The 27806-nt window shown below is 32.8% G+C and overlaps 2 protein-coding genes across 2 annotated transcripts in view; both read right to left on the bottom strand.

Annotated features, from left to right (window-relative positions):
* Positions 1-6326: 6326 nt before the first annotated feature.
* LOC132714331 (prion-like-(Q/N-rich) domain-bearing protein 25) overlaps positions 6327-27806 on the bottom strand; it is a gene marked incomplete at its 3' end in the record, with an annotated part of 43868 nt that continues 22388 nt past the window's right edge. The window contains exons 5-7 of the mRNA XM_060697172.1: positions 13365-13487; positions 9194-9316; positions 6327-6449 (exon numbers count right to left, since the gene is read on the bottom strand). Of these exons, the coding sequence (XP_060553155.1) occupies positions 6327-6449; positions 9194-9316; positions 13365-13487 (369 nt within the window). The remainder of the gene's footprint in view (positions 6450-9193; positions 9317-13364; positions 13488-27806) is intronic.
* On the bottom strand, positions 13780-27605 carry LOC132714332 (prion-like-(Q/N-rich) domain-bearing protein 25). The gene is made up of 7 exons (XM_060697173.1): positions 27407-27605; positions 27161-27227; positions 25728-25853; positions 24873-24995; positions 19358-19474; positions 18963-19002; positions 13780-13786 (listed from the first exon to the last, which is right to left on the bottom strand). The coding sequence occupies exons 1-7, from the start codon at positions 27407-27409 to the stop codon at positions 13780-13782; spliced, it is 483 nt and encodes a 160-aa protein (XP_060553156.1). The 5' UTR covers positions 27410-27605.

Here is a 27806-nt window from a genome sequence, read left to right as displayed (position 1 = left end):
TAAATATGACGATTTTTATTGCCCTTGTATGCCTCGTGTAGAAAGCTACACGACCGTTTGATCAAAAAAAATCATGCAAAATTTTCCCTGTTGTTAATCCCCCTGTCAAATTCTGAGACGAAAATAGAATTTTTTTTACACCCCCGTGAACTGGGCCCTTTGGGGGAATTCAATTTCACCCCTTCAGATTATACTGTAATTACGCATTTTTAAAAGAACATTTTTTTCAGTTACGATTTTTTAAAAATATTAAGTAGATTAATTTTTTTTGTTTGCTTTTGGTTAAATTTTACGGTAGTAAAAATCTTATCTGTTGGGGAAAGGGATAAGAAGTGATAACTTGGAAAATGCAGGGGGAAAATGTTTAAACTAAGAATATGCGAAATTACAGGGAATTGGAACCTTTGCGTTGGTACCATTTTGTCTGGAATAAAAAAATACAATAATCGGGCACAGTTTTAAGATCCCCCTTGGGCCTTTGCTGACTTTTTTCCTACCCTTTTCTCTTTTTAGCGAAAATTGCGCAGGCAGATCTCGCTATTTCCCATGTAGCGTTTTCGCTCTCATGAAAAAGGGACGCTCTGATGGCAAATTAACAGTAGACATTTTTTTTATTCCAATGGGCTATAAACCCATGGGGACAAAAACATGCACAATAACGAACAGTGTATGACATAAACATATATACATAATATCAACAATCATGAAAGAAAAAAAAAGAAAGTTTGGAGAAGATCAATTTTTGATTGATAAAGTCATTACCAGCCGAAAATTATTCTTAAAGTAGTTACATAATAACATTTTCAAATCAAAAATTGATCTTTGAACCACTAACTTATAGATCTATTATATATACATATAAACATACATACACACATATACATGCACATTACATACAAAAAAAAAAAGTATCAATTACATAAAGCCATTTATGCAAAAATTTGTTGTAAATTAATTAATTTTTTAATACATAAACGCATTGCATAATTTATACACACATCCTAAAAAATTTAAAGTCCTTGCATATAAATTGCAGATTTAATTAATTGTAACAAATCTTTATCTTTCATTTTGGATTTTTTTGAAAACTTCAAAGTCCAATTTCAAAAAGTGATTTGGCTATTTGATGTTAAGTTTGCAAAGAGACCTTCGAGCTGACTTAATTGCTAACCTTATCATTAAACATGACAATTTTCCATATCATAGAAAACGATATTATATATAATTATGTACAACGTTTTAATTTTCTCCATAATTATATATGTCTTGCCGAAACGAAAAAGTGGGCAAGGGGGCACAAAATTTCATATTTAAGGGGAATATTATGTTGTAAATTTTTTTTTTTTTTTTAAAACATGAACATTACCCAACTGGACGAAAATTTGCATTTGTTAATCATATAGCAAAGTTATTTCTAATAATAAATGCTTTGTTTATATATATTCCCTAATTTTTAAGTATGTTCTTATTTTCTGAAATTCATAAGATCTACAAAATTTATTACATGCCTAGGCCGTATCCAATTATTTTCTGGCAATATATTTTTTTCCTAATATCAAATGTACATTTACACATTCAATAATAAAATGATTATTCATCTTCTACCTTATTACATGTTATACCATTTTCTATCAACTAATAGGTGTTCTGGTGGGTCTGGTCCATCGACCAGCTTCAATGTGTAATCTGTGAGTGATTACCCTTAAAAACGAACGTAAATTTGATTGACCAAAATTTTTATGAATAATTAAAGCATTCCCCAAATATGGTTGAAATCTAAATGATGCAATTGTTGTTATTTAAATAGAAGCCCTACTTTGATTGGTTAAGTCTTGCATTCCAGTTCTGTATAAATTGATCAACTTAATCTTTGTTGAACAAAACAGGAAAGAAACATTTCGGTATTACCAACCGCCTTGGGAAAAATCCACGCATCAAACAAATCCAAGAGAACATAAGTAAATCTTTTCAATAATTGTTACACCAGTTTGTTTATTTGGACACAATTCTACATCCGTCCTTCAATAAATTATAAACAATAAAGATATATTTGTTTTGTTTTGCTTGCAAAATTCGTAACCAATATTGATAGCCCTTAAATATTTGTATAGTTTTAAATGATACTCTGCCTAACTCGCCATATATGAAATCATTCTGTGTAGACTTTTTTACACCAAGTAATTTTTGCAAAATATGCAAATGTACTTTCTCAATAGCTAATTATTTGCAAAACACAAACTTCACAACAATAGTTCCAAGATAGGGGGATACAAGCTTATCGAACATTCTAGCTTATGTTTTTGGGAGTATATAGGTAAACTTATGTAAGTATTTATCAAAGTTAAAAAATAGCTTTTTGTGCTTGCCCAGCTAATGTAAGGCGTATTTGAGCAGTTAAATAGCGAACCTCCTGTAGTAAATACCACACCTAAGAACAAAACTTACTAACAATTTCAATGGGATCATTATTATAATTAAATATCGTGCTTACCAGGGAATAGTACCACCTTTTCTAAATATCATAATTTTAGTTTTAGAAACATTCACTTTAAGCTTCCATTTAAAAACAATAATCATATAAATATCTATACTACGTTGCAATTCTTCGGCTGAATTTTGCAAAAATCACAATGTCATCAGCATACAACAACATAAATATTTTGAACATATCAACATCTATTCCATCTGCCTTGTTATGAATGAATATATCTTCTAGATCATTAACAAACATGGAAAATAAAAAGGGGAGATAAACACTCCCCTTGTCTCACGCCCAGCATACATGTGTATTCATCATCACTTAACTTATTGCAATACTTAACTCTAGACTTAACAGACTCATAAATTGATTTTACAATGTTGAAAATATTACCTCTAAGCCCTAACTGTATCAACTTGAACCAAAGATTTTCACGAACTACATAATCAAAAGCTTTGTATAATCAACAAACAAAGTAAAAAGTTGTTTCCCTTGATTAAGAATATGGGTTATTAAGCATTAAGTACAAAAAATATTATCTACAGTGCTCATATTCGCCCTAAATCCTGCCTGTGCTTCTATATATACATTATATTTTTCGGCCCAAAGTTTCAACCTATTATTTATAATTCGTGTAATGCCGATAATGGGCGGTTACAGATCACAGGGATTTAACGTTTCAAGCAAATGGGGGATTAGTCTTGCACCTGTAATCATCGGAAATTAAATTATTCAACTGAAGAAATTGAAAAATTATTCAACTGATGAAATTAAAGTAATCAAACAGTACATAGAAATCACTAATCATGATATTTTGGATTATAAACCAGCTGATTTGCATGCGTCAAATTAAACGCACATATTTTGAAACTGTGCGTCTTTTTCGATTTTAATGCGTATTTTACGCAAGACGCACATTTAGATTAAAAAGTTTTTATTATAATCATACTGTAAAACAATGATGTAAATTTGTGTTGATATATCAATTTCTGTTGTATTAGACACCCAATTGTTTTGTTTTCATTCTTTCAATAAGATATATCTACGTAAAAAGCCATTTTTCTCTCGCATCCCATTACCCCTTGTGTAGAAGTCATGTGTCTATCAATCTTCTTACTAATTATACAACAATACAACAACTCTTCTATGATTTCCCTTAGAAATGCATTAATATGTATTACAAAATACGTTTGCTTACATCAAGTTAACATATTATTTGTTTTAATTATGATTTCCAAAATTCATCAAACATGCCAACTCTTTGAAATAAGTCAAATTTAACATTTTAAAAATATCCCTAGATTTTCGTGATTTTGGTCACAACACGCTTCCGTAGGAAGAAAAATTTACATAACTTGTGCATACACATTTTTTTAAATACTCAGTAAGATGTGTGGTTAATTCTGTGTCATTTTAGATAATTGTACAAAAGGAAACAATGTAGAACGTTGAGTAAAAGATAAACTCTTTTTTAATGATTACTTCATTCAAAATTGTGTTTAAAATCGCGAAATTATATGACACATTTTGTCATCTGCATAATCGATTGATTAGTGGTCAATTAAATCTATCTACTGACATATTTTTCCCTAATTTATACAGAAGAATATAAAAATGACTAAAATTACTCACCTTTGCACTAGGAATGCTGGAATTGAAGTAACTTCAGATCTTTCAACGAAAATATAATAAACGTGACGTCACCGAACGTGCATAAAATAAAAGTATGGTGTAATTTAAGAGACACATTTAAATATCGATTTTTACTAAATCTTTATGATCGATTTTTCAGGATTCTGCAAGGAGATTTTTTGAGGACTTTTTTCTCAAAATGTAGATAATGTTTATCTTTTATTTAATCGTGAAAACATTTGTGAAGGAATTAGTTTTACCTTAATTTCTATTATGACTGGCCTAGTAGGATTTAACGTCGCACTTCCACAGTATAATCTGCATAGTGAATTTTCAGTTTTAATGGTGGTTGAAGACATCATGTGCCACTCTGTGCATTTTTTTTCAGGCACAAACGGACACCTGAGTAGAACCACCGACGTTCCGTAAGCAAACTGGATAATTTTCCCCACATGAAAGAATTCGAAGACACTTACGCGGCTCGGACCTAAAGCGGCGTTGATAGGTGTAGATCAAAATGAAAACTCGATAGGTGGAGCATTATATGCCCGAAAGTGTTTTTGTTTTTGTTTTTGTATTTTCTGATCGAAGATCAGTAAATACAAAGCTCACATTTAATCTCTGACACAGAAGTTTCCCGACAAACCTAACAACAAGTAGTTGTCAGAACAGCTTAAAACTAGCGATTTTAAAGAAAGAATTTTTTTTTTATTTTGTTACAAGTATCCAACAAATTACATCGCATTTAAAGTTTAAAAGTAGAGTTGGCTATAAATAGAATTGTCAATAATTGCACAATCACAAATTAGGCGGATTAATGTGATTTTAATCAATGAAAATGCTATTTTTAGCGATGCCGATTACCGAATACTACACAAATAAATCTGACTGGCTGTTTGGGCGAGAAGATTTTCGCTAAATTATTTACTTCAATTTAAAACAGCAGGTTTATCCTGAACAAAATACCTCGAAATTAATAAGGATTACAAACCCGAAAGCAAATGGAAGTTTTAATCTAGAATGACTTGATTTTATTCAGGCATGGTTTGTATAACTTCTTCGTGGTGCTGGGATAACGCGCTCGTTTAGTGTGTAAGAGGTCTGGGTTCATCTTTCAACGGTCGTACGATTTTGGAAATCTCATCGTACGATTTTGATCTTAGATTGTCGTACAATCGATCGTAAAATAGATAAATACAGAATCCCTAAAAAAAGCCCAACATGGCAAAATTTGAAAATGTTGCATTCTCGATGTGATTTTGCCTTTTTATGGACGGTACTGGAATATGCAAGTTACCGTCCACGCCCCCTAGCACCGGCTTAAGCAGAATTCAACATTTAAACATGAAATAGTAAAATTTTGAAATTAGAAACATCCGCAGATGTGTTCATACGGCGGTTATTATGGAACCTTCAATGTGACACTTCTGTGCCATTCCATGAAAAGCGGCGTGTGGTCCCCGAGTAAGAAAAAGCGTGTGTCCTAAACGAGAAAACAATGGGTGGAACCAAATAAAATGGAATTTTGAAAGGGAATCAGAGGTTATGAAGCCTGCGTATCACAGACAAGACGTCAAAAGACAAATTTAAAAAGCAGGCAACATATCCTAAGGGTGATTCAACATTAATTATTCAAGTAGGAATATTGGAGCCAACCAACTAGAAAATGCCGAAAAGTTGAAACTAAAATTACCACAAGCACAACAATAATGTCGTGCTGAACGATTTTCAAGGATCGAAAATATAACATCATTGATTAAATGTACGGGGAGACTTTTTACAGCCGCCACAAGACTGTCTTATCAACGCGGCCGTACGTTCAACCTAAAAATCACAAGATTTCCATAGACGTACGGTTCTTACTCCTGCGCTCCAAAATGGAGATAAATGTCAATCTGAACGACGAAGTACGTTGTAATTCTAACGCATCTTACAACCACAAAAAGTAACTTGGCTGCTGACTTGAGGCTGATGCGTGCATTTATAAGGGTGAGGATGCTGTTATTGTGACCCCAGAATCAATAGGGGTCTTCTTCACAAAAGAGACAGTCATCCTATTTAGTTTGAATACTGTGAGCCAAATGGAACTTAAGTTATACTGAGGAAACTAAATTGCTACCGGACGGATGGACGGACGCCAGGAAGTGTAACATAATATGCGCGAAATTCTTTCTGGTATATAAAAAAGGAACATAAACTGATTATTGATAATTACCCTCCGTGCATATATTACTGTCCGGTTTGTACCCAGTTGTACAACTGCATGTATTATTCGTGCACACTGAGGAGCTCAAATACGTATAACAGTCAGAATTTACCGTGCAGTTCCCATCTAGAACTAAAAGATAACAAACATATGATGCATCTTATGGTTTAAATATTGATAAGAATACATGTAATGAAAATGAATGTAGTGACGTAACTAACTTATGTGACGTAAACTATTTTATAGGTATAGACCACAGGCGTTCGGCACAATGGTCAAATTACCATAAAATAATTTCCCTTTGATCATCAAGAACAAAAAATACCATCCAGCACCCGTTTACTGTTTATAGTATACTGTATATATAATATATTGTAAACGGGTTATGGGTTATAATTGTTGATGATCAAGGGGAAATTATTTGTATGATAAATTAACCATTATTGGCAAGACATATGTGTACATGACCTGTAAGTAAGGCTCCCACGTTTACAATTTTTTGTAAACGTTTACACGATTGCTAAGAACCGAAACGATACCGTTTAAAAGGTGGTACCTCTATGTATTACACACCATGTATTTGAGTCGCCAAATGATGTCTTTCTTTCTATTTTTTACACATGTACAAATAAAGAATGCACAGTGCTCATCACGATTGAGTCAGCACACATTATTTGCATTGTAACCCAATTTTTTTACCAAAAATGTATTTTGTCACGAGCAATTTTGCACCGTAATGCTGTGTGGAGGGTTGTAAACACCTATTTTCAGTTTGTATACTTTGGAATAAACCACTAGAATTGATAAAATCCATGATTACAGGCAATGATTAAGAAATTTTGTAAGACAATATGGTCATTTCGATTAAACGGTAAACAATATCCTAAACGTTTATGAATGAAAATCGAAACGAATCCGTTTAAACGTGTAATCGTGGGGGCCTTACCTGTAAGTAAATAAATATTTTAATAATGTGTCATATGTAAACATACAAGCAAAGAACAAACAAGACATGAATAAACACTAGTATACATCCGGCCCAGACACAAAAATACATGAAGACAATTAATCTGAAAACACTTGAACAACATAAAAGGAATATTTAGAAAAAAAAAGGAAAAAAAGAAGAAAGATATTTTTTTATCTTCTAACTCAAAGGAAATACTAATTTATTCAAAATAGTTTAACCACAAGAATGTAATGTATAAGAAATTCAATGTTGTCAGTAAATATATTTGACAAATATTAATCGAATGCCCAAAATGTACAAGTTACATTCCAGATTAGTTATCATTTGAATACGTTGAATTATTATGACAGATTTTTCATAAAATATATGTATCACCTGTTTATAGAACCTTTAACTATGGTTTATCTCATTATCTTAATATGATTGTAACTACATGTACAAATTAAACACGTTTATTTAACAGTTCTGAATATGTTTACATACTATTTAGTAATTTTCAATCCGGACGTAAAGAGGCTCGGTCCAAAAAGCAGGTCTATAGAATTACAAAATCCTCCATTTAGGGACAAGTAATAATTCCCAACCCCACTTGAATATGGAATGTATTTAAATATCAAATAACCCCCAAATACAGCATGTTTGCCAATTGACAATTACTAAACATTCCCCCTCTCATTAAGACGAATCTACATTGTTATCAAATAACGTTACATAAATTTATTTAAGGCTTGTTTGCAATACATTTAGTTAGCATCGAGTATGTTATTAGTTATACAGATCTTAGACAGGCTATATGGCCCAATATAAACGGTTGTTTGTATATATAACCCCAGCCGTTATAATACTGCAAACATTCTTCATAAGAGAAAAAATGAAATTGATTCATAATTAATTGAATGTAGCCGTGTATATATACGAGATTATATAAACGTCATGAATATCCAATGAAAAACGACCTTTGAGTATTATACATTATCAAGATACATCAATATTATTATATAGTGGATATTTGTTTAGCTCAGTGTAAGATCGGAATATATTTCACCGAGTGAGCACCAAAAGGTATATTTTACGAGTGGCGCAGCCACGAGTGAAATATGAACTTTTGGTGTTCACAAGGGGAAATATATTTCGATCTTGCACTAAACTAAATAAATTTTCTTTTTATAACATGCAAAAAAAAAACCGTTTTAAAAAGACATTAAACCTAATACTGAATGAAAAGTGCGCCAAATAATAATACAACGTGACGTCATTTACGACGTCAAGTCATTAAGTTGGTACCCAGTATTGTGCACACTGGTATTTCACTGAAACAACGTAAGGGGCTTAAATTCAAAACAGTGAAATTATCAAAGTGGTGATTTCACTTTTTCAAACAGTGAAACTACCAGTTTTATATCACTGATATATTTCTATAAACCACCAAAAAGCAAGTAATAAATTATAATAGTTGCATAATAATTAACAATTGAATTTCTTACCTATTGCATCCACTTTTAATCTGTCTTGAAGTATTAAGAAAAAGTTTAAAGTAAGTCAGCCAATAGTATAAAGCCTTGTCAGACTGGCCTTATTTAAGGTAATTATCACTTTCTTATTTGGCAAGGATAGTGTTGATATCTTTTGGTCGCACCAACACAGTATAATTCATGTAGCAACTTTTCGGCTTGACCTCAAGTGCCCCTCTGTGCATTATTTCAGGCACAAACGGACACCTGAGTAGAACCACCAACGTTCCGTAAACTAGCTAGATAACTTTACCACATGAAAGAAATCGAAGACACTTGCGCTGCTCTACATAGACCGGTTTTGATAAGTGTACATCAAAATGAAAACTTGTAATATTTTGGAACAGATCAAGCACATTGCCAATGCTGAAAAGGAACTTAAACTTGATAATTACCCGCCGTGCACAGATTATTGTCCGGTTTGTACCCAGTAGTGCAACTGCACGTATTAATCGTACACTCAGAATTGCTTAAATACGTAGTACAGTTAGAATCTTCCGTACAGCTCCCGTCTAGAACTAAAAGATAACACACATATGATACATCTTATGGTTGAAAAAATATTGTTAAGAATACATGTAATGAGAAGTGACGTAGTACTATGTGATGTTAACCTTTTATAGGTATAGACCACAGGGGTTCGGCACAATGGTCAAATTACCATAAAATAATTTCCACTTGATCATCAAGAACAAAAATACCACGCAACACCCGTTTACTATTTATAGTATACTGTATATATAATATATTGTAAACGGGTGATGGGTTATAATTGTTGATGGTCAAGGGGAAATTATTGTATGATAAATTTACCACTATTTGCAAGACATATGTGTCGAACGCCTGTGATTAGGACTTTGTTCAAAATAGTTTCAGTATCAAGTTATAAGAAAATCCTTATACTCTATATAGTAGGAATCGATACAATGTGAAGTGGTGAAAGGTATTTGTCACAAAGTTTGTGTCCTTCATTTTAAAAGACCATAATTGTTTTATTAGTAGAGATAAATTAAAGATAACTTTTGCTCAAATTTCATATTTGAAAATATCTATAATTGCTACACAGTCTCTTTGTAAATGTAAAATGAACATGTTTAAAATTCACACAAAGTAGATCTGTTGTCACACTATAAGTGGTTACAATATGAATATATAGTGTCATTAAAAAAAACTGGCAGTTTTTTTTTTATGAAAAGACCAATTTTACATGACCTGTAAGTAAATAAATATTTTATAATGTGTCATAATAAATTATGTAAACATACAAGCAATGAAAAAACAAGACATGAATAAACACTAGTATACATCCGGCCCAATGGGCCTATAAGACACAAAAAAACATGAAGACAATTAATCTAAAAACACGTGAACAAAATAAAAGGAACATGAAGATAAAAGAAAAAAGAAAAAAGAAAAAAAGAAAGATATTTTTTATCTTCTAACTCAAAAGAAATACTAATTTATTCAAAATAGTTTAACCACAAGTATGTAATGTATACGAAATTCAATGTTGTCAGTAAATATGTTTGACAAATATGAATCGAATGCCCCAAAATGTACAAGTTACATTCCAGATTAGTTATCATTTTCATACGTTGAATTATTATGACAGATTTTTCATAAAATATAGGTATCACCTGTTTATAGAACCTTTAACTACTGTTTATCTCATTATCTTAATATCATTGTAACTTCATGTGCAAATTAAACACGTTTATTTAAAAGTTCTGAATATGTTTACGTATTATTTAGAAATTTTCAATCCGGACGCAAACAGGCTCGGTCCAAAAAGCAGTTCAATAGAATTACAAAATCCTCCATTTAGGGACAAGTAATAATCCCCCCACTTGAATATGGAATGTCTTTAATATCAACTACCCCCCCCCCCAAGATGAAACTATAAATAGCATGTTTGCCAATTTGCAATTACTAAACATTCCCTCTCATTAAGACATACGAATATACATTGTTTTCAAAGAACGTTAAATAAATTTAACGCCATTTAATTTAAGGCTTGTCTGCAATACATTTAGTTAGCATCGAGTATATTATTAGTTATACAGATCTTAGACATGTTATGTGGACAAATATAAACGGTTGTATATATAACCCGAGCCATTATAATACTGCAAACATTCTTCATAAGAGTAAAAATTGAAATTGATTCATACTTTATTGAATGTAACTATGTATAAAGATTATTTATTACATGCTTTTCTGTGGTTTATAGAAATATATCAGTGAGTTAAAAACTGATAATTTCACTGTTTGAAACAGTGAAATTATCGATTTGATAATTTCACTGTTTTGAATATTTGAGCCCCATCTCCTACGCAGTGATCTCCCCTTATCAGTACAGAGATCTCTGCCATCACAAACATTGAAATATCAATATTTGGATATTTATATTTTTTAGCTTTTTAATTTATTTTGTATACTTTTGATTATTTTTTGATAAAATATAACGGACGTAGGTACAAAAAGTTAAAAATAAAACAGAAAGAGAAAAATGACGTTAGATTTTCTATGTAACGTTCGATATTTACATTTGAATTTCGACGTTACGTCATGAGACTTTCATCATCATGTGGCGTTTGTGAAGGCAGTGATTACAATTCTGCCAAGGGAGGTAATCACTGTGAGGAGTTTGATTTGAGCCCAGTACGTTGTTTCAGTAAAATACAAGCGTTCACAGTACTAGAAACCAACTTAATGACGTGACGTCGTAAATTACGTCACGTTATATCATTATTTGGCGGCCTTTTCATTTAGTACTAAGTTAAAATGTCTTTTTAAACGTTTCTTTGCATATAATAAAAAGAAAATTTGTTTAGTTTAATGTAAGATAGAAATATATTTCACCTCGTAAACACCAAAAGTTCATATTTCACTCGTGGCTGCACCACTCGTGAAATATACCTTTTGGTGCTCACTCGGTGAAATATATAGAGGTTATTCAAGTTTTTTCTATAAATACATGATTTATTTTCATCGAGTGGTATGAAAAAAAATTTCATGAGTGGCGGTAGCCACAAGTGAAATATGGTAATTTTCATGCCACAAGATGAAAATAAATCATGTATTTATAGAAAAGACTTGAATGTTCTGTTTATTATATACATTTTTTTCTTTTTTGCGATAAAATTTGAAAGGCATTCCCTTAAATTTTGTGAACTGGCAGATTTTAAATGAAAGTAGTCCGGCAAGACACCAGTGAAAATACGGAAAATATGTTTCACTGCAGTGAAAAATAAATTTTTACAGTGAAAATACGGAAAATGAAAATACGCATTTTATTTCATCAATATTTCTCAATATTTCATTTATAAGTATATAATAAATCCCGATCTTACACTGAACTAAACAAATATCCTCTATATAAACGTCATGATTATCCAGTGAAAAACGACGTTAGAGTATTATACATTATCAAGTAACAGCAATATAATTATATTATATTCTAACACGACTCGCAATTTTCCCTATTGAACATAGAAGAACCGAGAGTTTGTGTTATTATGCTATAAAATCACTGTTTGACGTTCTATATTTAGACATGTGACGTAATCATAATATACGTGACGTAACCACTAAAAATGTGACGCGCTGACAATAAGTACGGAAACAAATCAGACGCAATTTAGCTAAATATCAGGTACGGCAGCATTTATTTGTTGATGTCGTGTTAGAATCGAAATGATATATCCAAATCGGTGATTTTATTGCTTGATAACATCACTGTTTGTCGTTGAGCAATAAAATCACAGTTTGGGATATGTAATAGATATACCATTGCTGCGTTGACGATTTCTGGGTTTGCGTAAATTATACCATAATCACGTGACCTTTCTTATGCCTTAACCTCACGAGACGAAATTTACGCAAACCCAGAAATCGTCAACGCACCAATGGTGTATCTGTTTTAACCTATAGCTCCGCCCAGAAACACTTACTCCTTCGATGAAAATTATACCATAGTCTGGGTATGGTATAATTTACGGTTATTTGAAATTATACTTGGAAGAATTTTACATAAGAAGCGCTGAAGAGCTATAGGTTAATATTTCTTAAATAATTGCATAATAATTAACCATTGACCTCCTGAATTTCTTACCTATTGCTTTCACTTTTGAATCTGTCTTAAAGTATTAAGAAACAATTAAAAGTAAGTCAGCCAATAGTATAAAGCCTTGTCAGACTGGCCATGTTTGAAGTAAACATCACTTTCTTATTTGGCAAGGCTATTATTGATATCTTTTGGTCGCACCAACACAGTATAATTCATATAGCGACTTTTCTTTAATTCATATAGCGACTTTTCGGCTTTACTGGTAGAGGAGGACCTCAAGTGCCACTCTGTGCATTATTTCAATCACAAACAGACACCTGAGTAGAACCAGCTAGCTGGATAACTTTACCACATGAAAGAATTCGAAGACACTTGCGCTGCTCTATCTAGAGCGGTTTTGATAGGTGTAGATCAAAATGAAAACTCGAAATATTTTGGAACAGATCAAGCACATTGCCAATGCTAAAAAGGAACATAAACTGATAAATAATAATTACCCGCTGTGCACAGATTATTGTCCGGTTTGTACCCAGTTATGCAACTGCACGTATTACTCGTACACTCAGAATTGTTTAAATACGTAGTACAGTTAGAATCTTCCGTACAGCTCCCGTCTAGAACTAAAAGATTACAAACATATGATGCATTTTATGGTTGAAATATTGATAAGTATTCATACATGTATAATGAAAATGAATGTAAAATGACGTAGTATGTGACGTAAAACCATTTTATATGGCCGGTATAGACCACAGCGTTCGGCCAATTTGGTCAAATCACCATCAAAATAACCATTCAATGATTTTATTAGAAGGAGGACTCAAAAGCAACTGTAAAGGGCCAAAATCACAGGGCGAGGATGTGCCTTATCTAGACTTACGGTCATATAAATCACATGATAAAAATATGTCGTTAATACCTGTAATAAAAGGGGAAAAAATTTAAATAAAAAAAATTTTGGGAAAAAAAAACCTGCGCACAATGCCCGAATTCCAACCAGTGGGACAGGTACACATTTTTGTACAAACTGAGTTGTAACGTCCAGTCACGGCCCGTCATGCACTCCCAAGATGAAATGATAATGTTAAGTTTTAGAATTTTAGTAATATATCACGGTAGAACAAAAAAATTTACACGGAGTTCTTAAAAATATATGAATATACAAAATTAAATTACATTGTACATTAAGAGTAGGTCAATGTTTATACAGCGAAACTTAGCATTTCTACCCTTATACCGCTTGCTGTAGGCCAGTCAAAACCGATAATTTAATACCACATAATAACAAAATAGGTAAATACAGAATCCCTAAAGAAAGCCCAACACGGCAAAATTGAAAATGTTGCAGGCTCGGTTTGATTGAGCCTGTTCATGGACGGTACTGGAAAGTGCAAGTTACCGTCCAGGCCCCCTTGGTACAAAACTGACTTTGTTAGGGACTCGAATATAGGTAATAGGTGAGGTGTTCCGAAATTTCGTTTGAATTATTTTAGTAAGTTTCAATCCGGACGTAAACAGGCTTGGTCAAGAAAGTAGTTCTAGAGAATAACAAAATCCTTAATTTAAAAACCGAAAAATAGATTTCGATAAAATTATGATAACGGGCAGCAGATGCAATAAAAAGGTTATGTTCCTTATAACTTTTCACCTCATAAAGGCGTGCTTTGAAAGCTTCACAACCCACCCCTTTTGAGGCCTCAAATAGTGTAAAACATGCACTATTTAGGCCCAAAACACTGGCTTTTCGTTTGAGAAATATTGTTCAAAAGAGTGATCACTTTTTCGGCGCCACCCCCATTAAAAAGGTACATCAAGGGGTTGCCACAGGGGGGATGTGCCTTTTTCTGTTTGGGGTTTGAAGTGGGGCAGTAGCCCGTCTAATCGCCGGGAAGATTTGGGACTTGTGGGGGGCTATAATGGCCTCAGGCCGATTTAAAGGTACCGTGTAATCAACGCCGAAAAGCCTTAGACTTTATCTCAATCAGTTTAGAAGTTGCTGCACTTGAAATCAGTTTTTATGGAAAAAACAACACAAAATAGAGATTTCTGGCAATTTTGAGACGTCTTCCTGTTGCCATGGTAACTGGAAATTTAAAATTGAGCATGCTATTCCACAGGCTACGGTCCAGCTAACATTTGTGCCCTGTAACACCGCACTTTGGGGTCAAACGCACTTTGGGGTCCGACCCCAAAGTGCGTTAAACTTCGCAACGCACTTTGGGGCCCAACGCACTTTGGGGTCAAAATCGAGAAATTGACTCCAAAGTGCGTTAATATGCTACATTATAACGCACTTTGGGTTCAAGAGGTCTAAAGGTGTCATCTGAGTTCTGCTTAAATACTGAGTTCTGACTTATTTCATTGAAATATTTGAGGTGGAGTTCAAGATGGCGGTCAATACTTTGATGATGCTTAAGTGATAAAAGTTTCATTTATTTTACCACTTGAAATATCTAAAAATTGTGTCCGTATAACAAAATTACGGTGGCATAAAAGTGACATTTGTGTTTAACAAATAGCGTAATTATCCAAACCTCTACTTAGGAAATGATCATGTACAAATGTGTACGGAAAAAAAAATATGTATGCAAAACTACAATAAAATATGTTTGCAAAACTAAAACAAAATATGTATTCAAAACTAAAAACAATATGTACGACAAACAAAAAACAAAACAAAAAATATGTACGAAACAAAAAAAAGTATCAAAAAAAAAATTGCAAATGTCACTTCTATGCCACCGTTCAAAATACTCTAGTACAGAAATTGTGTATTCCTAACATTAAAAGAGGCTGCGGAAATATCCCGTTCTTTCAGTCATTTACCTGAAAACTTTTGGTGCCATATTGAGCCCCATTTTAAATATGTTGGGAATGAAATAAAATGCAGTTAATATTGTTTTCCGAAGAACTATAAAAATACTCTATTCCAATGTTCTGGTGAAACATCTAGTTTTTCGATCGGACTATAAAAAGTGATTTTTACAAATACATTATTAATCTTATCAACAACCTTAAGGGTTTTTGTAAGCTCCATAACAACCGTTTGCAAGAGGCTTTTTAATGGGAAATCTTACATACTTCTTTAGAAAGAGCAAACATGAATTTTAAAATGTTAAAATAATGGTATCAGAGAAATGTAAGATGCTTGTTACCTATATAAAGTAGCGATAAATGTGAAATAATTTGTCATAAAAGTAGTCAAAACAATGTAGTATTTGACTTCCATATAAAATACTCATTCACTATAACTGTACTCATCATTGCCAAAAAGCAACAGGTGAAAAAGATGGTTCAGGTAATTGGCGAATGTGTATTTTTTGGATAATTTAGAAGGACATCAAAATAAAAAAAGCTTTTAAGAAAAACGAATTAAAGTATAATAGGCCTTTAAAACGTCACTTTTTAACCCTCGGGGGATCGATACCCCACAATCCCCTCTATACCCCCAGTGAGAATTTTACATTATTCTGAAGCTCCGCTCTAAATGTGCGACTACTTCATCAGTTGATATTTTAAGTACTGCCTGTACGGACTACTACTTTAAGCCGCATCTACACCTAGTCAAGTTTCTTATGTGTCACATTTAGCTAAATAAATGGTTATTTCAACATATTATCAGGCACATCTTTTACTGAAATGTCTTACTAAGATTAGTCCCACAATTTATACCTTTGTCTATGCTGAGACTATCATATTTCTATAAAATGTGTAAATAAAAAACGGGAAAATGATGCATTTAGTTAAAAACAATGGAGTTAATAAAATGTGTACATTCTTTTAAAATAAATGGAAAATTTGAGAAAAAAAAACGTTTTAAGCTTAATAATTGATACAAAATCTTTATTTGGTGATTTATTTGTTGAAAGTTCTTCATTTACTTATCAAGACCATTTACATCCCTATTGATTTTATTATAATTCAGGGCCCAAGTTTTTGCGTCTATTTAATACCTTGAATTTTATTTACCATTGGACTTGACTACAATATATTATTTAAAACATAATGAACATTAATTTTCTCTGACCCCAAAGTGCGGTCGTTTGCCTGATGTTCAAAAATGCATATGTACCTGTTTAACGCACTTTGGGGTCGAAATTGGACCCTAAAGTGCGTAACGCACTCTGGGGTTGGACCCCAAAGTGCGTTTGACCCCAAAGTGCGGTGTCACAGTGCCCAGTTTGATCAGTATTTAAGCATTTTTTATAGTTTCATAGCAGTTTGAACTTGTAACAGGAGGCTTAATTCAATGAAAGGCATTTTTTGCTATATGCTTATGCAGTAAAAGGTTAAGACGATACCGGCATGCTTTGACGGCATAAGCCCACGGGCCAATATTTTACTAAGTGTGTCGATATGTTTCTTAAGGCAAACTTGCCCTGTAAAAACCTATTTTAATGTCATCTTAATATGTTTTTTTATTCTTCTTCTTTTTAGAAACACATTCTCTTGAGACATGTGCTTAAATATTTTTATCGTCAATTTTGATGGTTCTACCCTGCTCCCGACCCTGCACACACTTTATTTCATCCATAGTGTGATTTTCAATCAAATGGGAAATTAAATCTGTATTTGTCCATAGAAAAAGAACAGTAATAACACTGAAAATGCATTGTTGAATCTGAAATATTTGAATGAATATCAGATAAACAGTACATTATCAGCAAAATAAAATGGAATCGATAAACAGACTTAAAATAGACAAAAATATCGATTTTCCATACTCATACTGTGCTCATTCTGTTTTGCAATACATGGTACACTAAAGTTTGGCTATTTTGCAATACTCTGTACACTTAAAATCAATACTCGGTACACTTTCTTGTATCTTTTTTTTGGCCTGTATCTTTTTGTACTTTCACACTTTTTGTCTGAATTTTGGACAAAGCATACTTGGATTGTGAATAAAAAAATGCTCGATTCATTTTTTTTATATTGGTAATATAAGTCGTGAAATGGGATGAAAGTCCTCATAATATCAAGCAATATCCGGGGTACTGTATACCGCAGTGATAATTGTTTATAATGTATCTACTGTAACTTATTTGGTCACCACTGTTACAAAATTAGTTGTAACAGAAGTGACTGTTACATGAGTGACATATTCAATGTAAATCTCAGTAAAAGTAATAACAATGTATCCCTAATAGATGTGAACCGTTCTTAATGACCTTTACCACATATTTTACAAAATTCTCAGTGGGACTGTTAATGCACAGTACTGACAATTAAAACATAGTTACTGCTCGTTACAGGAGTGACGGGAATAAGAATTATACATTTACTTGCGAACAGAAGTATGCATTTTCCAAAATATAGAAACGAGACAATCCCCTGTGGCACCTTGAGTGTTACTATTTAGATACTTCTCTTTATATTAGAGGCTTTGTTTTATTCTTAATAGCTAGGGATCAGTTATTACTTTTACTGATCATGACTATGTTACAGGAGTGACATAAACTTTAAGGACAAATTTCAAATTTTAAAAAATAATATAAAAACTGTTGTAAATGTGTGTTTTACATCATAGTTGACTGGCTTAACATAAAATAATGCAGAAAGGGTATGTTTTTGACAGTTAAATTGTCAATAAATTTGTAACATTTTCACAAATGCTGTTATTTTTGTATAGGGACAGCACTAATAGGCTCTAATTGGCACTTCTGATAATTTTTTCAAGGGTTTATATAACCGTTAAAAAACTGGAAACTGTTGGAATTATGAGATTTCAGCTGAACTTGCATTTTCAGTAAAATCTCATAAATATACAAAGTTTTGGCCGTAGGACAGAAAATGCTACGAAAATATAGAACTCTGTGCATTATTTCAGGCACACACGGACACCTGAGTAGAACCACCGACGTTCCGTAAGCTAGCTGAATAACTTTTCCACATGAAAGAATTCGAGAAGACACTTGCGCGCCTCGGACCTAAAGCGGCTTTGATAGGTGTAGATCAAAATGAAAAATAAACAATGCTAAAAAGGAACATAAACTGATAAATAATAATTACCCGCCGTGCACAGATGATTGTCCGGTTGGTACCCAGTAATGCAACTGCACGTAAAACTCGTGCACTCAGAATTGTTTACATACGTAGTACATGCAGACTCCGCCTTACAGCTCTCGCCTAGAACTACAAGATAACACACATATGATGACTCTTATGGGTGAAATATTAACAAGTATATAATTATGTAATGAAAATGAATGTAGTGACGTAGTATGTGACGTAAACCATTTTATATGGCTGGTATAGACCACAGGCGTTTCGCAAAATGGTCAAATCACCATCAAATAACCATTCAATGATGTTATTGAGAAGAAGTGACTCAAAAGCGAACTGTGCAGGCCATAATCACATGACGAGGATGTGCCGGCTGATCTTTGTCTGCACGGGTCATATAACTCACATGGATAAAATATGTCGATAATACCTGTAATGACAGGCGAAACATTAACTAAGTATTACATTGCTGAAAAAAACGAACCTTGCACACAAGAGGTAAAACCTTCTCTATATCCAGGGGCACAGGCGCACACATTGTTTGAACAAATTGAGTTCGTAACGTCGCAGTCAGCGGTCGCCGTGCATGCACTCCCAAGCACTGAAACAAATAGAATTATACGTAAGCTACAAATGTATATCACGGGTAGAATAAAACATTGACCACAGAACATGATATGGAATATATCAAAATTAAAGGTCCCTGGAACGATTAAGACTAGGTCAATGTTTATACATTGAAACTTAGCATTTCTACCCTTACACCGCTTGCTGTAGGCCAATCAAAACCAAGAATTTAATACCACATGATAACAAAACTGACTTTGTTGGGGACTCGAATATAGGTAATAGGCGAGGTGTTCCGAAACTTCGTTTGAATTATTTAGTAATTTTCAATCCGGACGTAAACAGGCTTGGTCCAGAAAGAAGTTCTATAGACTTACAAAATCCTTAATTTAGGTACAAAACTAGGAAAAACTCACCCCCACTCCACTTGAATATGGAATGTCTTTAAATTAATATCAAATAACCCCCAAAAGATGAAACTATATAAATAGCATGTAAAAACCTTCTCATTAAGACGAATGTACATTGTTTTCAATTCTAACACTATCGGATTTTTTCTATATAAACAAAGAAGGCCCGAAGCGTGCATTATTCTACAACAATGCACTCGCCGTTCTTATTACCTCCCTGTGTATTTTCACATTGAGGTCGCCATTTTGTTTAAAAAAATCTGATAAATTAAAACATTTTTTGTCGAATTTTGTTGTGAAAGCTATCTAAAATGAAAGAAAATAGTCTAACTAAGAAAATGAATCCGAACACCAATATCTTTAATTCAGTCGTTAACGTTGTACAGACGTTTAAAGTGTTGTTTACGTGTCGTCACAATGTAGCGCCAAACAGCACGTGCAAAACAATCAAATCAAGTACGCTATTTTAATGTCGCAAACAAGTAAAGTTTTACATTTATTTCACTTTTAAAAATGTGTATTTCGCTTGAAAAATTATAGAGTGAAATAAAATAAACAAACAGAGTTTTACCAACGTTTTGAAAATTTGTTATTCTCAAAATGTTTCTACACACGGTAGATTTATCGACAGTTTTTTTCAACCCACTGGAACAGCCTTTAAAGAACGTTTCTATGGGAAACTCTCAGGCGAAAACAAATTTAACCACCAAACATAAAGTCCAACTTTAGAATAATAATTATATTTTTTCTTGACGTGTTAGAATGGAAATAGATATTAATTCTTCGTGCATTATTGTATAATAATGCACGTTTTTCGTTCAAATGCTTTGTAATTAATCACTCAGGTCTATCGGCCTTCGTGGTTATATTACTACGCATTTGAACTCAAACCGTGCATTATTCTACAACAATGCACTCAGAATTGATATCTATTTCCTAAATAACGTTACTTAAATGTATATGCCATTTAATTTTAAGACTTGTTTGCAATACATTTAGTTAGCATCAGTTATATTATTAGCTATACAGATCTTAGACAGGTTATATGGCCCAATAAAAACGGTTGTTTGTATATATAACACGAGCCGTTATAATACTGCAAACATTCTTCATAAGAGCAAAATTGAAATTGATTCATTATTAATTGAATGTGGCCGTGTATATAGATTATATTAACGTCCAAACTCCTCACACTGATTACCTCCCTTGGCAGAATTGTAATCACTGCCTTCACAGACGTCACATGATGATGAAAGTCACATGACGTAGCGTCGAAATTCAAATGTAAACATCGACCGTTACATAGAAAATCTTACGTCATTTTTCTCTTTCTGTTTTATTTTTAACTTTTTGTACCTACGTCCGTTATATTTTATCAAAAAATTATCAAAAGTATACAAAATAATGAAAAATAAATTAAAAAGCTAAAAAATATAAATATCTAAATATTGATATTTCAATGTTTGTGATGGCAGAGATATCTGTACTGATAAGGGGAGATCACTGCGTAGGAGATTGATTAACGTCATGATTATCCAATGTAAAACGACGTTAAAGTACGACTATTATACATTATAAAGTACGATTATTATACATTATCAAGTATTCTAACACTATCGGATTTTTTTCTATATAAACAAAGAAGGCCAGAAGCGTGCATTATTCTACAACAATGAATCCGAACACCAATGTCTTTAATTCAGTCGTTAACGCTGTACAGACGTTTAAAGTGTTGTTTACGTGACGTCACAATGTAGCGCCAAACAGCACGTGCAAAACAATCAAAGTCAAGTACGTTATTTTAATGTCGCAAACGAGTTATGTTTTACATTTATTTCACTTTTAATAATTTGTATTTCTCTTGAAAAATTATAGAGTGAAATAAAATAATCAAACAAAGTTGTATCAACGTTTTCAAAATTCGTTATTCTCAAAATGTTTCTACACACGGTAGATTTAACGACATTTCTTTCAACCCACTGGAACAGCCTTACAGAACGTTTCTATTGGAAACCCCTAGGCGAAAACAAATTTAGACACCAAACATAAAGTCCATCTTTAAAATAATAATGATATTTATTCTTGACGTGTTAGAATGGAAATAGATATTAATTCTTCGTGCATAATTGTATATTCTAACACGACCCGCACTTTTCCCTATTGAACATAGAAGAACCGAAAGTGTGTGTTATTATGCAACAAAGTCACTGTTGACGTTCTATATTTAGACATGTGACGTAATCATTATACATGTGACGTAACCACTAAAAAATGCGACGCGCTGAAAATAAGTACGGAAACAAATCAGGAACAATTTAGCTTAATATCAGTTACGGCAGCATTTATTTGTTGATGTCGTGTTAGAATCGAAATAATATATCCAAATCGGTGATTTTATCGCTTGATAACATCACTGTTTGTCGTTCGGATGCGCATCATTATATCACTCGGGCTACGCCCTCGTGATATAATTCGTCGCATCCGAACTCCAAACAGTGATGTTATTGAGCGATAAAATCACTGTTTGGGATATATTATTTCTTTAATAATGCACGTTTTTCGTTCAAATGCTTTGTAATTAATCAGTCAGGCCTATCGGCCTTCGTGATTATATTACTACGCATTTGAACTCAAACCGTGCATTATTCTACAACAATGCACTCAGAATTGATGTTTATTTCCTAAACAACAATATAATTATATTGCATAATAATTAACCATTGAACTCCTGAATTTCTTACCTATTTCTTCCTCTTTTGGATTTGTCTTGAAGTATTAAGAAACAATTTAAAGTACGTAGATCTAAGTCAGCCAATAGTATAAAGCCTTGTCAGACTGGCCTTGTTTAAGGTTAATATCACTTTCTTATTTCATGCTTTCCATTGTTTTTTTTGTAATATATCAGGTGATTATATTCTGATAAACCACAAGTAAAATGTATAAAATATAATTTTCACCCTAGCCGGACTCTATCTGAGTGCGGATGAAAAGAAAATCATAACTAAATGAAATAACAGGCAGAAGTAAATGCCGTAAACTTTGCTTCTTTAGGAAAAGAAAGTCGATGTCACTATACATCATGTTAAAAATGTAACAAAATTAGAGAAATTTAACAGAACTATATTTCTACCCAGGTGTCAGCTTCTGCCTGAAATAATGCACAGAGTGGCACCTGAGGTCTTCAACCACTATTAAAACTGAAAAGTCACTATGCAGATTATACTGTGGTCGTGCGACGTAAAACCCTACAAAAACATCAACACTATCCTTGCCAAATAAATAGAGGATATTTGTTTGTTTTGCATGTAAGATTGAAATATAATTTCACTGAGTGAACACCAGATGCAATATTTTCATATTTTTAATATAAAACCACCGACGTTCCGTAAGCTAGCTGGATAACTTTCCCAACATGAAAGAATTCGAAGACACTTACGCGGCTCGGACCTAAAGCGGTTTTGATAAGTGAAGATCAAAATGAAAGCTCGTTATATTTCGGAACAGATCAAGCACATCGCAATACCAACAAGAGCAGTCAGTCAGTCAGTTTAAGTTTATTTATACTCGGCGCCGGTATAACCATCTGTCCGAGAATATAGCATCCGTGCCGGTCCATTAGGGTAGTCACATCGGGGACGTCTTTTTCAAGCGCTGAATCTTCCTGAAGCCTATTCTTCGTTCGTTGGTGGTAGAGGAGTACGACAATACTGGCCAAGCATCAAGTTCCATACTGACGATAACAAAAACGGCTCTCATTAGCGCCAACCCTCAAAGTTAGTCACGACAGGTCAACCAATCACCTCTGGTACTTAAGATGACTTGACCTTGACCTGCCGTGTGCCTTCTCCGCGACGTGCACGCCTCTGGAGGGATTTGGAGAAGACCAACAAGAGCACCGCTAGTCGGAGCATTATATGCCCGAAAGTGTTGTTGTTTTGTTTTTGTTTTTGTATTTTCTGATCGAAGATCAGTAAATACAAAGCTCACATTCAATCTCTGACACAGAAGTTTCCCGACAAACCTAACAACAAACTAGTAGTTCTCAGAACAGCTTAAAACTAGCGATTTTAAAGAAAGAAATATTTTTATTTTGTTACAAGTATCCAACAAATTACATCGCATTTAAAGTTTAAAAGTAGAGTTGGCTATAAATAGAATTGTCAATAAATGCACAATCACAAATTAGGCAGATGAATATGACTTTAATCAATGAAAATGCTATTTTAGCGATGCCGATTACCGAATACTACACAAATAAATCTGACTGCCGAGTAGTGGAATACATGTATATAGATTCTACATGTCGGACTGTTTGGGCGAGAAGATTTTCGCTAAATTATTTACTTCAATTTTAAACAACAGGTTTATCCTGAACAAAATACTTCGAAATTAATAAGGATTACAAACCCGAAATGCAATGGAAGTTCTAAATTTAGAATGACTTGATTTTATATAGGCATTGTTCGTATAACTTCTCCGTGGTGCAGGGGAAACGCGTTCGTTTAGTGTGGAAGAGGTCTGGGTCCGTCTTTTCAACGATCGTACGATTTTGGAAATCTCATCGTACGATTTTGATCTACGATTGTCGTAAGATCGATCGTAAGACTGTTTATCAACGCGGTCGTACGTTCAACCTAAAATCTTAAGATTTTCATAGACGTACGGTTCTTACGCCTGCGCTCCCCAAAATGGAGATAAATGTCAATCTGAACGACGAAGTACGTTGTAATTCTAACGCATCTTACAACCACAAAAAGTAACTTGGCTGCTGACTTGAGGCTGATGCGTGCATTTATAAGTGTGAGGATGCTGTTATTGTGACCCCAAAATCAACAGGGGTCTTCTTCCCAATATAGAGAATCATCCTATTTAGTTTGAATACTGTGGGCCAAATAGAACTTAAGTTATACTGAGGAAACCAAATTGCTAACGGACGGACGGACGCCAGGAAGTGTAACATAATATGCCCGAAATTCTTTCTGGTATATAAAAAAGGAACATAAACTGATAATTGATAATTACCCTCCGTGCATAGAATATTGTCCGGTTTGTACCCAGTTGTACAACTGCATGTATTATTCGTGCACACTGAGGTGCTTAAATACGTATAACAGTCAGAATTTACCGTGCAGTTCCCGTCTAGAACTAAAAGATAACAAACATACGATGCATCTTATGGTTTAAATATTGATAAGAATACATGTAATGAAAATGAATGTAGTAACGTAGTATGTGACGTAAACCATATTATAGGTATAGACCTCAGGCGTTCTTCAAATTGGTCAAATTACCATAAAATAATTTCCCCTTGATCATTAAGAACAAAATTACCATCCAGCACCCGTTAACTATTTATAGTATACTGTATATATAATATATTGTAAACGGGTGCTAGGTAACAATTGTGTTCTTGATAATCAAGGGGAAATTATTGTATGACAAGTTGACCATCATTGGCAAGACATGTGTGTCGAACACCTGTGATTAGGACTTTGCAAAATAGTTTCAGAAAATCCTTAGACTCTATAGTAAGAATCGAATCCAAAGTGAAGTGGTGAAAGGTATTTGTCTAAAAGTTTGTGACCTTTATTTTACAAGATCTTAACTGTTTTAGTAGTAGATTTTTAAAAAAAAAATCAAACTGTTCTGTGAAGGTTTTGTAAAGGTCTCACTTGGATCCTTAATGTTAGCATATTTGCATATATATACATATCAATTAATTTAATAAATAGTCTTTAACCTTTGGTACAATAAAGAATAGTTCAATATAGTTTAATAGATGTATTAGTCATAATCTTGACAATTATATGTCATAATCAGAAGTCATGGCAGTCGTGAAATTATGTAAAGCAAAATTTCAGAGCATATTTAATTTACCTGCTTCGCAAAGAGTACCCACGGGTCTGTAACCGGTATCACACACGCAGACACTCGATTCACATATGAGGTTATCAACCGTCTTACTCTCGCAATCCCAATGTGAAATACAAGTGGCACCTATTTCTGCAAAATTAAATTTGAATTTAAAGACAGGATCAGCCATTCATATATAGGTCTTGAATTAGACGTAATTTGGAGTCGACAGCATTCTTCATCCGAAACTGTTCCCGAACAGTATGCCGAACGTCCCTACTTCAAGCTCCTGTCTGGTAGCATAAATATGTATTTGGAAAAAAATTATCAACAACTATGATGGCTAATTTCTGACATAAAATGTCGAAGGTGAAGACACGATAATATGCTCACTTTAAAGTACAAAAATCGAAGAGAAAGGGGTCAAAATGTCTTACCCACTAGGGGTCGAAAAGTCATGTGAAAAGGGGTCTAAGTGTCAAGTAAGGGGTCGAAAAGTCAAGAGGTCTAAATGTCTTACTTGCCGCTTTCCCCACCCCCATCGACTTTAGATCGAAATAACGATTTTTTAATAGGCGAAAGGTATGAGATCTTCTGTAGAATCATCGTTTCAACGGGTAGAATTCTGCGTATCGGTGCCTTATATTTGTAATTTCGCCTGTCTTTGCCTAAAAAGACACACGGACATGAAATGGCAGAAATCCGCCACCACAGGTATCGTATTTTACTTATCATGCGTCAATTTATTTGTTCGTTCGTTCATGCATGAGTGACAGGCCAGAATAATAAAATTAACAAAATTTGAACACAGGTCTGTTCAAATTTCGCCCCAATATTTCGCTAAAATTTGGTTTTAATGGTAAGAATTCTAAAACAAAAATACAAGCATAATACTTATATCATTGAAAATTAAAACTTCACATGAAAAATTGAAGCAATTTTATGAAAAATTATTTGAATAAATAAATAAACAACAAACGAAGAATAAGTCAATCAATCAATCAATCAAATGTATAAATAAATAAATAAATAAATAAATAAATAAATAAATAAATAAATAAATGAATGAATGAATGAATGAATGAATGAATGAATGAATTAATTAATTAATTAATTAATTAATTAATTAATTAATTAATTAATTAATTAATTAATTAATTAATTTAATAAATAGATAAAAAAATGAATAAATAGATAAATAAATTATTAGAAAAATAAATAAATAACTGAACGAATGAAATGATGAAAGAACGAATGAATGAATGAATCAATCAATCAATCAATCAATCAATCAATCATCGAACAGATAAATAGATAAATAAATAAATAAATAAATAAATAAATAAATAAATAAATAAATAAAAAAATAAATAAAAAAAATAAATAAATGAAATGAAATAAATAAATAAGTGAATAAAAACATTAGACAAAGAGGACACCCTAAAATAATAACATACCTGTACTGTAAACTGGCTTGATATTAAATGCCACACATTCAATCAGCATCAGAAAAATTAAAAACTCCTGCAAGAAAACTCAAATCACAGTTCAAAATATATACATCTGATGAAAAAAAAAAATAACCACAATATTTTACATTAAAATAAGACGAATTTAACGCGGACGAATTGGTGAACAAATTAAAAAATATGCTATTTTGAAATTAGGAAATGTTTTCCTTAGTATGAAAAATGTTTATTTACCATATTGTTTTCTATATGGGAAAAGTATCCTCTTTTTCCTAAAAATAATCCTGAAATTTCAACAGCAAACTTGAAATATTTAAATATTTAATATTAAATTTTGTTACGTCATATACACTCGTCAAACAATAGTAATTAAAAATCAATTATACCGTACAGTGATGACACACCTATGATAAAGGGGCAAAATATATATTAATTGATCAAGAAATGGGCTTTATGTAAGTATCATAACTATTTATCGCCAATGATGTGCAAAGACATCAAGAAGATTGCAATTAAAATAACATTGTGTTCGTTTGTTCCATGATACAATACGTTATGCGTATCAGAAAATCGTTTTTGTAGAATCTATTTTGCACATGCGTTGATTTATAAAACAGGAAAGGTTATTTTGGTG

Source organism: Ruditapes philippinarum, unplaced genomic scaffold (assembly GCF_026571515.1).
Source record: "Ruditapes philippinarum isolate M1 unplaced genomic scaffold, ASM2657151v2 ctg7131_1_1_1_1, whole genome shotgun sequence".
Classification (NCBI taxonomy): domain Eukaryota; kingdom Metazoa; phylum Mollusca; class Bivalvia; order Venerida; family Veneridae; genus Ruditapes; species Ruditapes philippinarum.
This window is presented reverse-complemented; position numbering and strand designations above follow the sequence as displayed.